Below are 14,579 nucleotides of genomic sequence, written 5' to 3'. Positions count from 1 at the left end.
GAACTTCATTATCTATTTTTGTTTAAAAATACTAACTTCTAAAACGTCAAAACTAACTAAATAATTATATATATTTTTTCCTTTTCTTAACTATTGTACAAAGATGATTGAAAGACAAAATAATAAGATAAATCATATTTGAACCATCATGCACCATAAATCATATTGTACTCAACTTTTACAACAACTGTGTATTACAAATAATTTTCAAAAAAATTCGTTCATGTGTGTAATTAATACAAATATTCATGATGAATGTAATTATTGATTTGTCAACTGAAAATATAAAACACCAGCACTATAAACCTCTAACCAAAATACAAATAACTTCTTTCAATATATACACGGATTTGAGTTGTGATTCTATTTGTCCTGGCTCTCAAAAATTGGTCATAAATTTATCAAAGTCATTAATACAATAATTCACGACAACACATTCCTGCCTCACATTCCAAAAATAAAAGCAATGTCCCAATATATTGTTCGACTTCACAGGCTTCTTCTGGGCGAAATTGGACAGGAAAAAGGATCCCACGCCAAGCAACCAGAGCAAAACGAATTTGCATTTTATATACCCAGTGGAATTCAATTCGCAGGCTTTCTCGTCTCCAAAACAATATCACCAAATATATTCCCTGCCTCCAGAATCACATTTCGTTTCATACAAAAATCAAGCAATAAACCAGCAATCAAATTTTCGGTTTACCACAGGAAAATACTGAAGCCAGCAATCTAATTTTTCGGTTAACCACAGGCAAAATACTGAAGCAAGCAATATCTCATTCCTTCGATCAGCATGCCAGTCATGAACAATTTCAAAAGCAAAATTGGGAGGAAGTTTCCAAAATCGTTCGGTTTAGCACAGACACAATACTGAAGCCAACAATTAATTTTTTTTTTCCACCGGAGATAGCTTACCTGACCAACGGCGACCTCACCAACCGAGGACGAGTTGCCACGATCGGGCCTTCCACTGAGCTTTGCACGGCGACCTCACTGGGCGAACTACCGAGGTAAGAGATCGGAGCAGGGCCGGCGAAAGAAGGGGGAAGAGCTCAGCTGATGAAGCTCAGAGACGAGCTGAGTGAAGATCGACGGCGAGCAGCGACGGCGAAGTGAAGATCGACGGTGAAATTCGGAGCAGCTCCACGAGAAGACCGAACCGGCGAGTAGAGAAAGAGGCGAGCTTCCTCTGATGAAGGTGCGAGCAGAGCGAGCTTCCTCTGAGGATGAAGGCGCGAGCGAAGCGGATGGCGCGAGCGAAGTGGATGGCGCGAGCGAAGCGGATGCCGCGAGCGAAGCGAGAAGAGTCCTCTGAGGATGAAGGCGCGAGCGAAGCGGAAGAAGAGTGAAGTGTCGGTCACAGCAGGGTATTTTGGGGTCAGATGTTGCCTCCAATTATTAGAGCCAGGAAGCGGAATTTTCTGGCTTATGGTGAAACCATGGTTTCACCGGTGGAAACCATGGTTTCAGCCTGGACCGCGTTTTGCAGCTGGAGCCTGCCTGTTTGGATGACTTCAGGTGCAAACCATGGTTTCAGCTTCCAAACCATGGTTTGCTTGGTCATCCAAACGCAGCCAATCCTAAATTGAGCCACAATACACGAAGACCAAGACAAGAATTTAGTGGCTCGTGAACAGTGATTTGGGTTTGGAGCCAATCCTAAGCCATTTTGAGAGTGGCTTGGTGGAAGAGTTTGTATATACATATTGATTTATATTTATTAGTTGTACCACGCTACGGTTCTAAAAAGGTTGACTTATGTCGGCAAGAAAAAAGAAATAGCTGATAACCGTGTGATCAAAATCAGTTTTCCAGGAGCTGGACTCCTAACTTTTTCTTTTGTTAAAAATATTCCAAAAACATTCTAAAAGCATGACTTTAAACTGAAATGTATATTAAAATAAATTGTATTTACTAATTTACTCCTCATTTTAAGAAATTCCTAAATTATATTGTCGTTTTTATGGTCACACGAATTTGCTTTTAAAAAAAAAGGAACTAAAGAGATAAGGGCCGAGAAAGTGAAATCCAAAAAATCAATGGCAGCGGGAGTTACATAAGATAAGAAGGAATCAATTTATCAAACCCTTTTGTCATCCCCTCAAAATCGTTTAATGTGACAAAGAGCAATATGGTCTATCCAAAAGTTTCACAAAGATATATTATTTGCCAAAATTGCTTCACACATGGCCGAAATACAACTTTTTCGTTGGCAAGGGATTGAGCTTTCAAAAAAATTCGGAGCTTCATCTTTTTGGTTTTTCTAATTCTCCTTCCTTTTCTTTCTTGTAATCTGTTATGGTTTTGATTTTTCCTTGTAATTGTGGCTTGTGGCTAACTATGAGTAGCGAAATACTCTGCTCTAGGATTATTTTGAATCCTTATATAGATTAACTCTTAATTATTCCTCTTTTTTGTGATTAGTGATATATATGTGTTTATTTTATTTTTTGCTTAATGCTTCTAAGTGCTTGATCATCATTTAGATATTTTGTTCACTTGATTAATGTTTGAGAGAGCTTGGTTCAATGTAAAGCTTGTATAAAATAGTGTAAGAACTTGAAATTTGCATGAACTGATGATTTTGTTGGTAAGATAGAGATATACTGGCTAACCTTGCATAATCACACTGGGATTGAAGCTGAAAATTGGGTTTTATTAATTGTAACAAGAGATTGAGCAATGACTTGAATTAAACATTTGTTCTTGACTTGAAAAAATTTTTACAAGTACTTTTTGAATCCTAAACTAGCACATATGTTGATTTAAAAACATCTATGAGAGAAGATCAATTAAAGGTTATGAAATTTAAGGAGAATAAATAATCATAGGTCCCTTTTATCCCTTGAAGTTTAAGAATCAATTGTTTTCATCAATTTCTAGCCTTAAAATAAATTAGTTTTCCAAATTCCTACCATCAAAAATTTTCTTGATTCAACTTAATTGAATTCACTTGCTTTGTTGTTTGGTCTTGCTTTTTACACAAATTTCTATGGGAATGATCTTTTCTTATCACTATATTGCCTGTCTGTACCAAAACTCTCAAATTTCGTTAGTTTTATCTTCAGGTAGTCTTTAGGTTATCCTTCCCAAAGGAAAAAACTCAAGTCAAGTTTTTTATATTTGTTATATCAAGTTCTCCAATCATATATGACTATGCATCGTCTTTTTTTTATTTCATGTGGATTTATAATTAAATATTATTGATTGCTAATATTTCAAAACCAGGATATATAGTCATGTTTAATTGAAAAACTTAGCATAATAGATATAAAGAACTTGATGTAAATATTATTCTTTACAAAGAAAAATATCTACTCTTTTATTTATTTTCCCCATTTGTTTTGATTCTATTCTATTTTGGCTTTACTTTTAAAAATGTTCACTCATACGCTTAAGTAGCTCAGTTATAGACATAAAAAACTTGATTAAAAATTTATTAACTCTCTTAACAAATATATACTTAACTAAATGTGTTTATAAATGTTTGATGTAAAATTATGTTTAAAAATTTTACATTATAAATTTAAATGAGTATACGTATTCTCTCAAACTTATATATTTATGCTATATGATGAACAAAAATATGCATTTAAAATATGTTTTAAGCCATTTAAAAGGAACCAAAAAATAATTGTCAATGAATATGATAAAAATAAAATTATAAGGTTTTATCATCTAAATAAAAATTAATAAAATTTATAATATATTAGAAAGTTTGAAAATATATGTATCAGAATTAAGTTTTAGTTTTATAATTCTTTTTGAAAAATATAAATGTTTAAATCATTATTATATTAAAAGGGGGGCATTTTAGTTAAAACACAGTTTCAATGTCAAACCTAATAGTCAATTAATATGGGTGCATGGAAATGAAGTTTTAAATATATAAAAAAAATTTGTATAACATATATTTTAATTTTAAGAGAAGTTGATATATGTTTTAAAAATAGAGGGGTAATTAGTTATATTTTAGTCTTATTTAAATTGATGAGTACCCCTCCTTGTAAAGGGAAAAATAATATTGAAAACCAATTCGCGAAAATCTCTCAAAAATTTTTGACTCGACAAGATGTACAGAGCTCTTTCTGTTGGTCTGACTGGTTCGATAAGGGGAAGCCAAGGCGCCACATACCCATCATGTCTTGGGCTCGAATCCTGGGAAGTCTCTGCTTGGGAGCGACTCCGGATTAGTCTGCATCCTTTGAATGTAGGATACCGGGGGGAGAAATCCAAAAAAGAAAATTTTATCTTCTTAATTATCCTTCAGGAAATCTGCAATGTCTTGTAGCTGATATTACTAGTAGTCTGAATAGGTTTAGTTGCTTTGGCAGTGTATATGTGGGCATTTAATTTCCTTTTGTTTGCATAAATTATGTACTAAAGAAGATATTTTAGATTTTAAATAAATTAATACATAATTTAATCTTTTTTGTCTTTTTTAGACAATTGATGGTCAAACTTAATTGCAGTATACACTTTCGAAGTCATTTAAATTATTAAAAAAATTTACCGTCATTTGCCGTGTTTTTTTTTTTTTTGGCATTATACATTTAATTGCTCTTGTTGGGTCATCCACTTTAATATTTGTCTTTAATGCTCACTCCAACAGAGAGTCAATATTGCTATCCGCCATTCACTGCATTTCTATCTTCTCGTTCTCACTTTCGTTCTTCACTTCTTTGCTACCCCAAACCAAACCATGGCCGACTTTACTACTCCAGTCATCGACATCCTAAGGCTTCGTTTGGATTACCGTCTGAAACGCTAAACGGCCCTAGGAAATTGTGAAACGGAGGTTTGCATCTGAATTGAGCCAAAATGATTGTTTGGCTGGGACAATTAACGCAACCAGCTTCTGAACCAAATGGTAAACGTTTCCAACGCAGCTGGGAGTTACTTTTGGAGAGTTTGAAACTGAGATATACCGTTATGGAGCATTAATTGCATCTGAAAAATATGACCTACCAGTATTAACCCTCACTCCATTTCCCCTCCCCCGAACGGCCGAACCCACCTTCATTTCCATTTCAGGTCACTCCCTCCGTCCGTAGAGCTCACCCCCAGGCTTTCATCTTCACCGTGACCGGCTGCTCTCCCTCCGTCCCTCTCGCCGGCGCTTCTCCGTCCGTGACTGTCATTGGTGATTCTCCCTCCTTCAGTCTCTCCATTTTCTCCCACACGGCCGAGCGTTCTCCCCTGCTCTTCTCTCTCACGCTCTCCCGTGTTCTTCTTCCATTTCAGGTGGTCCTCCGGTTGTTCGACCGAGCTCGCAATTTCGTTTGCTGTTGGATGTGCCAGAGATTCGCCGGAGTCGATTTGCTGCAGATCGGTGTGGTCTTCTCCCAGATCTTCATTTCATCCTCAGTTTTTTAGTTTCACCGGATCTGTTGAGCTTCACCGTGCTTCCCGTAGATCCAGCCTTCTCTGCTCCATTTGATTTCTGCTAGTCGATTTACCGTGGCTGCCTCAACTCGGACGCAAGTCTTCAACTCTGTTCTGCTCCACTCGATTTACCGTGTCCATTGAAGTCGGCACTTCTCCCTCCGTCACTCTCTTCTGCTTGGGGCTGGTTGAAGGTCTTCAACTCGCAGCTCCAATTCGCAGCTCCGATTCGCAAGTAAGGTCACCGTGTCTGATGCATATATACATATATATATTTGAGCTGGACTGATTGTTGTTCCAATTCAGCTCCAATTCGCAGCTCCAATTATGTTTGAGTTCTGATTGTTGTTCTCCTTTTCGTTTAGATACACTGTGAAAGCAGAGGGAAGTTTTGTGCCTTTCGATTGCTACTGCTTCTGTCCGTTTAGCTTCACCCTGCGTCTGCGTCGAACTTGTCTGCTCCTCTGACATTGGTTTGTGGTTTTAATTCTCTTGTAGTATCTGATGAATTTGCCCATTTTTGATTAACCTTGAATGTGATGAATTTGCCATCTGTGATGAATTTGCTTCACGTACAATGACTCGGTGCTACTGCTTCTCTACGTTTGCCTGTGTTGTTTGTGCTGTTAGGAGCCATTGTAGGAATATAATTCAATCTTGAATGTCATATTTGTGACCGGGGTTTAACATCGAATTTGGTTTCCTTTTTCAGAATATAAAATAGTTTTTTTTTCTAATTTGTTTTAGCATGTTGTAAATTCTGTTATTTTCAAAATATCATTCTTAAGAATATGTGAGACTTATTATTTAGGGGTTTCATTTAGAATTTTGTGATCTTGGTGAAGAGGGATGTGGTTAGGTTGCCCTATGGTGAATAAAGTGGATAAGATATATAAACATTATTACTTTAAAAATGTATTGATTGATTGCTTCTAAACAGAAAGTTTAGGCACTGTTAATTGTGGGCTTATTCCTGTGTGTTACTGCTTGATTCTAAACTTATTGTGGATTTGATACATTTTTAATTTCATCAAGAACAATGAGTAACGATAGAGGCAAAGCGCATTGGGATGTAAGCACTACTGGTGTTTTTCTCAAAATATGCGTGGACACAATTTATAGCAAACATCGTCAAGGATCCTCGTTTACAAAGCAAGGCTGGGACATCATTCACAAAACATTCAATGAAAAGACAGGGAGAGGATATGAGAAAAGACAACTGAAAAATAGGTTGGATAACTTAAGAAAAGAGTGGAAGGCATTTGAGCAGCTAATTGGTAAGGAGACCGGTATAGGGTGGGACCCTGAAAGGAACACAGTGGTGGCATCTGATGAGTGGTGGGAGAGAAAGAAGCGGGTATGAACTAGCTTCTGTTAATTTTTAAGCAGTTAATGACTTTTGAAAATAATTTAACTTTTGTTTACTTTTGGCTTTGCAGGAAAATCCAGCATACGAAAAGTTTAGGCAGCATGGGTTAAAGTTCCGGACTGAATTGGAAACTATATTCAAGGGCACTATGGCATCAGGACAGGATATGTGGTCACCTTCTTCGACCCAGCCTGAGCCACAGAGGGCTGATCAGCCAAATGATTACCGACCCACAATGGATTGGGAAGAAGGTTCAGGGGACAGTGAAGACGGGCTGATAGGTGTTGACACTGGACGCCGTGCAGGAGTTTCGGATGATTTGGACGGTATAAATTTAACTGCAAACACATCAAACACTGCACCCAATATACCTAGTGGTTCAGGGAGCCAAGGAAAGAGGAAGAGAGGTGGAGGGTTGGATAAATACAAGAAGCAAAAAATGCCAGCGACAAAAAGAATAGCAGATGCAGTAAGCTCGATTGAGAAGGCTTCCATTAGTACAGCAGCGGCAATAAACAAAATCTCCAATAGTGATAACACTACTGAGCTGACTGCTGATTTGTTGAGTATGGAGGAAATTGTCAATGACACTCATCTTTGTGTCATGTGTTGTAATCTGCTGGCAAACAAGACTTTCAGGGACATATATGCTGGTCTGAGAGAAAATCGGAAGGTATTAGTGGCTTGGTTGAAGCACAATGCTGAAAATCCACCGCCGTATGCTGCACCTAAGAATCCTTGAGTTGTGCCAGGGGACTTGTTATGACTTCTGTTTTTCTACCTTAATGTTGTATTATGTATTATGTGTTATGACGATGTATTTAATGACTAGGTTTAATGTTATGTGTTTCGTGACTATGTTTAATGACTAAGTTTAATATTGTATGTTTCATGACTATGTTTAATTATTATGTTAAAGTTTAATGATAATTTGTGTATTATCTTTTCTTTTCTTTTCTTTTTTGTGAAAATTTTTACTTACCTTTAGTATTTATCTATTCACAGGTAACACACATTTATTATGTCTGATTCAACGGAGGGTTGGGGCGAGGGTTGGGAGGATGATTGGGGAGATGAATTGTCTCAATTAGTTCCCGCTTTACATGAACAGACAACACAATTATCAGAGCTAAGTGTGTTAATGGGTCAGTATGTGACACCTTTTCTGTGCAAACAGCCATGTAGAACTAGTGAACAGACTGGTTATTTGTGGGTTCAAGAACTTTTAGACGGGCATGAAGGACGGTCTAAGGATATGTTTCGAATGGACATAGAGACATTTCATCAGTTATGTTCTAAATTGGTTGAACATGGGTTACAAAATACTAAGTACATAGGTGTCCATGAATCTGTTGCCATGTTCTTGAATACAATTGCGCATGGTCAGTGTAATAGGATGATTCAGGAAAGGTTTCAGCGTTCAGGCAAGACAAATATATCAATAGGAAGGGATTTCCTAGTCAAAATGTCATGGCCGTATGTGATTGGAATATGTGCTTCACATTCGTGTTGGCGGGCTGGGAAGGTAGTGCACATGATGCTCGTGTCTTTCATTCTGCTATCTCAACTCCATCCATGAATTTCCCTCATCCACCTGAAGGTATATTTCTTTAATTTCCAAATTAATTATTTTTAAATTCAGCTTCACTTGTATTATTTTCACCTTAACATACTTGAGTCATGATTTTTTAGGAAAATATTATTTGGTTGATGCTGGTTATCCATCACAAATGGGATACCTTGGCCCGTACAGACGTGAACGCTATCATCTCCCAGACTTTAATCGTCACCCAGGATTTACAAATCAGAATGAGGCCTTCAATTATTATCATTCAAGTTTGAGATCCGCTATTGAAAGAACTTTTGGGGTGTGGAAGAAAAGGTTTGTAATCTTAAAAAATATGCCCAGATTCAAGTTTCAAACACAGGTCTGCATAGTTTGTGCAACAATGGCTGTCCATAATTTTATCAGGCAAAATTCTCCAACTGATGATCACTTTGTAGAAGCTGAACATGGAAGTGTAATAGATGAAGACAATAATCATGCAGCTGGTGAGGCATCCTCGTCAAGTTTAACATCTGCCGCACAAATGAATCGTGTTCGTGACTCAATTAGGGACCAAATTGTGCAAAGCTTACTATCTAATTAGTTATGTGATTTCATTTACTTTAATTAGAGACCAAATGAATTTTAATTTATATTCATGTTTGTCCATTATGTATACTTCATTAATTATCTATGACGTGTTTTTAATTTTTTTCTCCGTAATAAATATTTTTATTTCATAATTTCACAAATAAACTATTTATGTTTTATCATAATAATTTTATACTTTTTTTAAAACTATTATCAAATTAAAAACATAAAATTTTAAAAACTACTATTCAATAAAATCCATGCCCTTTTTAGTCATTTTACACCTAAACTAACTTTTTCATTCATCATCCAAACAACTTTCAGCTTTTTCAACTGACTTTTCAAAAGCACCTATCCAAACATACTCTAACTGACTTTTACTCTAACTTCAGTTACAAAAGTCAGTTGAGCTAGAAGTCAGTTTTGCCCAACGCCAATCCAAACATACCCTAACTCGTTGGTGTGGTTCCTGTTCCCAATGGGCAGATTCAATCCGCCAGCTAGGAGACAACCTCAACTCTGAGAGATGCTTCACGTCAACTCAATAACAAGGGTTCTCAACTCTTTCGTTGACCATCAAATTGTTTTCCTTTTTCATCTTAGAGGTGTTGATTTTCTCAGATGGCCAATAGTTTAAAAAAAAAAAAACAGAGAGAAAAGAAAAGAGATGTTGATTTTCTCAATTTCAGGTGTCCTTTTTTTTGTCTCCAGTGCCTCTTCGAGCAGTGTTAATTTGCTACTTATATGCTCTCAATTATGGCCCTTTTTAAAATCATGATTAGAGTCACTTATAAGCTGCTTGTAAGCATTTTAAATGGGTCCAATATATGCCAAACACATTCAGTTTTTGTAACAATGCAAGTATGACCCTGTTTAATGAATGAAAAGTTGATTAGTCAAACTAAATAACATAATAAAAAAAATTTAACGAGATTCCAATTGATTTGCAAAAGCACCAAATCTTGAAACTATAAGGGAGAATAATTGGATTTTATAATAATAATTGGATTTTTATATGATTAAATAGATATGTTTTGGGGATTATTAAATATTATATGCATCTTCAGTTGATTAGATGTGATTATATATAATTATATACGCACACGCTATCCGATTATCTCCGCTGCCTCTTCTCTACCCCTAGACGATGCCGTTTTCGCTCTAAAATGGAGTCACGCACGCTGGCGTGCCACTTCTCTCCGATTCCCACTTGCCACATTGGCATCACCTCATCACTAATTTTAATGCCAAGAAAAAATCCCGACCAAACACATCAAACAAAGTAACAAAATTGGTCAAAGAAATACATAAATATAATCAGAAAATTAAAAAAAAAAATCCTTCAAAACATCTCAGGAGAATCAAATTCCTGTATCCTCGTTTTGCCTCTATAAAATCATAATTTTAAAAATATTTTTTTAATTTACGAAGAAAACATGTAGATAAGTTTATTTTAATTTGGAAAAAAAATGTACTTATAAAAAATATTTTTCATGTTTGTCAAAGACTCAAACAACCCCTGAAAGGACTATTGAAGATAAGCATAAAATCAATGATGGTTTATGATGGTAATGAGTCTGGTCCTGTGGAGACTCCAAAAAATGCTCACCTTTATGGATAGAAGAGACAAAGTGGGGGGCCCACCTTGGAAAAATTATTTGAGTCTCAGGCAATTTTGTTATCGTCTCCTTGTTCTAGAAAATTTGATGCTGATAATTCACGGGTTATTTTGCGGAGGCCTGGCAATTTGTGGGTTCCATATGTTATTTTCCATCTTCTTTTTTCGTCCTTTCTATTTTTCTCTCCATGGAAAAGTCGGGTAAAAGGCAACTTTTTATCTCTGTTTTCCCCAGCTTTTCTGTCTCTTCCACTTTTTTCTCCATTCATGCATATATAGAAAGAACAGAGATTAAGTTGCCTATTAATTTATTTTAGAATATAAAATATCTTTTTTATTACATAATATACAGAAACAAAAGGAAAATTAAATGCCAACATATGCTACAAAAATCTAAACCTATTCAAGATGCTGGTAGTATCAGCTACAAGGCATTACAGATTTCATGAAGGATATAACGAGATTTTTATGGAAATGATATAGTAAAATCTCGACCCAAAAAAAAAACCCAGAAAAATCTTGTCGATTCAAATTTTTAAGGGATTTTATCAATACAAATTCCACGAAGTGGTTTTCACTTTTCACTCAATAAATTAAAATATTAATATATAGAAATATTATTATCTCTCACAGGCCGGGAAAGACCCCCTGTCAATTTAAATATAATTAAAAGAAAACAAGGAACGCCGTTTTAGACAGTTGATGGCAAAACTTAATTGCATTATGCACCTTCTAAGTAATTTAAATTATTAACAATTGTTTACGGTAATTTTTCATTAGTTGTAGGTTGGTTCATCCACTTTAATAATTGTCCTCAAAGCTCGCTCCAACTACTAGTCAAACATGGAACTAGTTTCGGTACTCATCCATTTGATGAACACCATAAGCTCATCAGATTTGAACCGTCCATATTTCATTTGGATGGTTCAGATTTGATTTTTTTTTATTTTTATTTATTTAAAATAATTATTTTAATATGTAGAGAATCTATAATAGTGATGATCTCTTAACTATCATTCTTTCAAAAAATAGTTTATTCTATTTAAAAATAATTAATTAAAAAAATTAAATCTAAACCTTCTAAATAAGATATAGACGGTTTAGATCTGATGAGCTTATGGTGCTCACCGAAACCGTCAAACATTGCTATCCGTTGTTCCCTGCATTTCTATCTTCCCCTTCTCACTTTCGTTCTTCACTTCTTTGCTGCACCCAAACCAAACCATGGCCGACTTTATTAATCCAGTCATCGACATCCTAACTCGTTTGTGTGGTTACTGTTCCAAATGGGCAGATTCAATAAACCAACTAGGAGACAACCTCATCTCTTTGAGAAATGCTTCAAATGAACTCGATGACATGTATGTTGATGTCAAGAGGAGGGTCGAATCGGCGGAGCAGGATCCAGATCCAGAGTTGACGGTTTTGGAGGTGGTAAGGGGTTGGATGGGCAGAGTTGAAGAGCTGCAAAAGGGGGTCCAGGCCATTCTGCAGCAAGGCGATCAAGAAATACAAGCGAAGTGTTTTGGGGGTCGCTGTCCCAAAAATTGTCGGGCTTGCTACAAGCTACACAAAGACGCTACCCAGAAGTTGAGTGATGTAAATGCTCTTATAAGCAATGGGCATTTTGATGTTGTAGCAGAAAAGTTTGCTTGTGATCAGTTTGAAGAACTTCCTGTGGATACGGCTGTGGGTGTAGAATCAACATTTGAGGAGCTACGTTCATGCTTTGAGAACAATCAGGTGCGTGTCATTGGTTTGTATGGGATAGGAGGGGTAGGCAAAACAACTCTGCTTAAGAAATTCAACAATGATTTCCTCTCAACAATGCCACAATATGTAGTCATCTGGGTTGAGGCATCTAAAGATGTAGATCCAGGAAAAATACAAGAAGATATTAGGAAGAAATTACGCATTGGAGATGATATTTGGAATAATAGGACAGTGAATGACAGAGCTCGTTTTTTATATAATATCTTAAAGAGTAAGAAATTTGCGTTGTTAGTAGATGACGTGTGGGAAAGGATTGACATGTTGAAATTAGGGGTTCCTTCTCCTAAAGATCATGAATGTAAGATAATATTCACAACTCGGTCACAAGAGATATGCGGCCAAATGGATGCACAGAAAAGCATAAAAGTAAATTGCCTCACGTTTGATAAAGCATTTGAGTTGTTCAAGGAGAAAATGGATGAAAATGCTCTTGAGAACCCTCATATATTGACTCTTGCAAAGCAAGTGGTGAAAGAGTGTCAAGGCCTACCACTCGCTCTTTGTACCGTTGGACGTGCCATGGCTAACAAGGTGACTCCCACTGAATGGAGCCGTGCTATAGAAATTTTGAGGAGTTATCCATCAAAAGTCCAAGGTATTGTTAATGATGTGTATTACTTGCTTGAATTTAGTTATGAGAGACTGCCGGATGATACTTACAAATCGTGTTTTCTGTATTGTGCCTTATTCCCTGAAGATTATAGCTTTAAAAAACAAGAGCTTATTTTGCTCTGGATAGCAGAAGGTTTTCTGGTTGAATTTGATTATGATATATATGAAGCACGTAAACAAGGGGAAGATATAATTTCCAGTCTAAAAGATGCTTGCTTATTGGAAAATGGTGTGGAAGAAGGTACATTTAAGATGCATGATGTCATAAGAGACATGGCTCTCTGGGTAGCTTGTGATCATGGGAAAAAGACAAAATTCTTTTCTGGAAATGTTTTTGGGACTAGTGGCCTTAAAGTATACAATCATGCAAAGTGGAAAGAGGTAGAAAAGCTGTCAATGTGGGGGTGGGGTGAAGCGAGTACAAACTTCTCACAAAAACCTCATTGTCCTAATCTCGTGACTCTGCTTATTAGGAATACTAGGATACAAGTCTTTCCAACTGAGGTATTTGTCCTTCCAAGCACTGTCAGAGTTCTAGACTTTTCTTTTGAACGTGGAATAAGAGATGTACCATCAGAAATTGGAGACTTTGTAAACCTTGAACACATGAACCTATCATATACTGGTATAAGAAAATTGCCAGAGGAGTCGAAGAATTTGAAGAAGCTGAGGTTCTTGTTGTTGGACGGACTAGGAGAGCTTGAATTCCCAGAAAAAGTTATATCTGGTTTGCTATCCCTTCAAGCTTTTAGCTCGACACGGTCAAAAGTTCGAGGGATTGATGAAAATGTGTTGTTGGATGAGCTAGAAGGCTTAGAGCATCTTCAAGATATGCGTTTATCTGTCATTAGCATATCCTCTATTGGAAAAATACTGATCTCCTCAAAATTGCAAAGGTGCATTTGTGGGTTAAACTTTGAAGGAGAAAGCTCACCACTCCATGACTTCTTCTCATCACTTGGAAAGATGGAGCATCTTGAAACATTACGAGTTTATTATTCTGACGTTGTGGATATTCCAAGGCGCTCATTTTGGGCACCTGATCATATAATCAACCTTCGAGAGTTGGTTCTCTATGGGTGTGGTAATAATATAGTTGACTTGAATTGGCTTATACATGCTCCAAACCTTGAAGTCCTTCAAATAAGAGATTGTGATTCATTGGTTGAAGTTGTGAGTGCAGATTTTGGGACTGCTGGCATTGAGAGAGTGAAAAGCAATCTATTTTGTAGTCTCACTTATCTTCATTTGGAATCTCTGAATAATTTAAGGAGCATTTGTAGAATACCATTACAGTTTCCTTGTTTGAAGGAGATTCGGGTAGCAAAGTGCCCCTATTTGAAGAAGCTCCCATTTAATTCTCAAAGTGCATTGAAAAGCCTACAACGCTTTACGGTATATCCTCATCAGTTGTTGGATCAATTGGAATGGGAAGACGAAGAAACCAAGCATCTTCTTTCATCAAAATTTGAAAGGTAATATTTCTGCAGAGTAAACGGAATCAGTTAAAGGCTTTAGAGTAAAATTATTCTTACTTTGCAAATGCTAATGCTTTCTTATTGCTCACCAGAGCACTGCATGCATATGAATATTTATCATGAGATTATAATGTCTGCGAATAATTTATTTTCCCAATATTTCATATGGATCATTGGACTTGGATTTCACGTTTTAAAATTCTA

The 14,579-nt window shown here is 36.3% G+C and overlaps 2 protein-coding genes across 2 annotated transcripts; both read left to right on the top strand.

Annotated features, from left to right (window-relative positions):
• The first annotated feature begins 6,905 nt into the window (after positions 1–6,905).
• LOC114736676 (uncharacterized) lies at positions 6,906–7,499 on the top strand. The gene has a single exon (XM_028924544.1). It carries the CDS (start codon positions 6,906–6,908, stop codon positions 7,497–7,499), a length of 594 nt encoding a protein of 197 aa, XP_028780377.1.
• Positions 7,500–11,736: 4,237 nt separating this feature from the next.
• Positions 11,737–14,376, top strand: LOC114736664 (probable disease resistance protein At1g61300). Its single transcript, XM_028924538.1, has one exon. The coding sequence runs from the start codon at positions 11,737–11,739 to the stop codon at positions 14,374–14,376; it is 2,640 nt and encodes an 879-aa protein (XP_028780371.1).
• The last annotated feature ends 203 nt before the right edge of the window (positions 14,377–14,579 follow it).

This window comes from Neltuma alba, unplaced genomic scaffold, assembly GCF_004799145.2.
Source record: "Neltuma alba isolate B1F8T4 unplaced genomic scaffold, ASM479914v2 tig00002744_pilon, whole genome shotgun sequence".
Classification (NCBI taxonomy): Eukaryota; Viridiplantae; Streptophyta; class Magnoliopsida; order Fabales; family Fabaceae; genus Neltuma; species Neltuma alba.
This window is presented reverse-complemented; position numbering and strand designations above follow the sequence as displayed.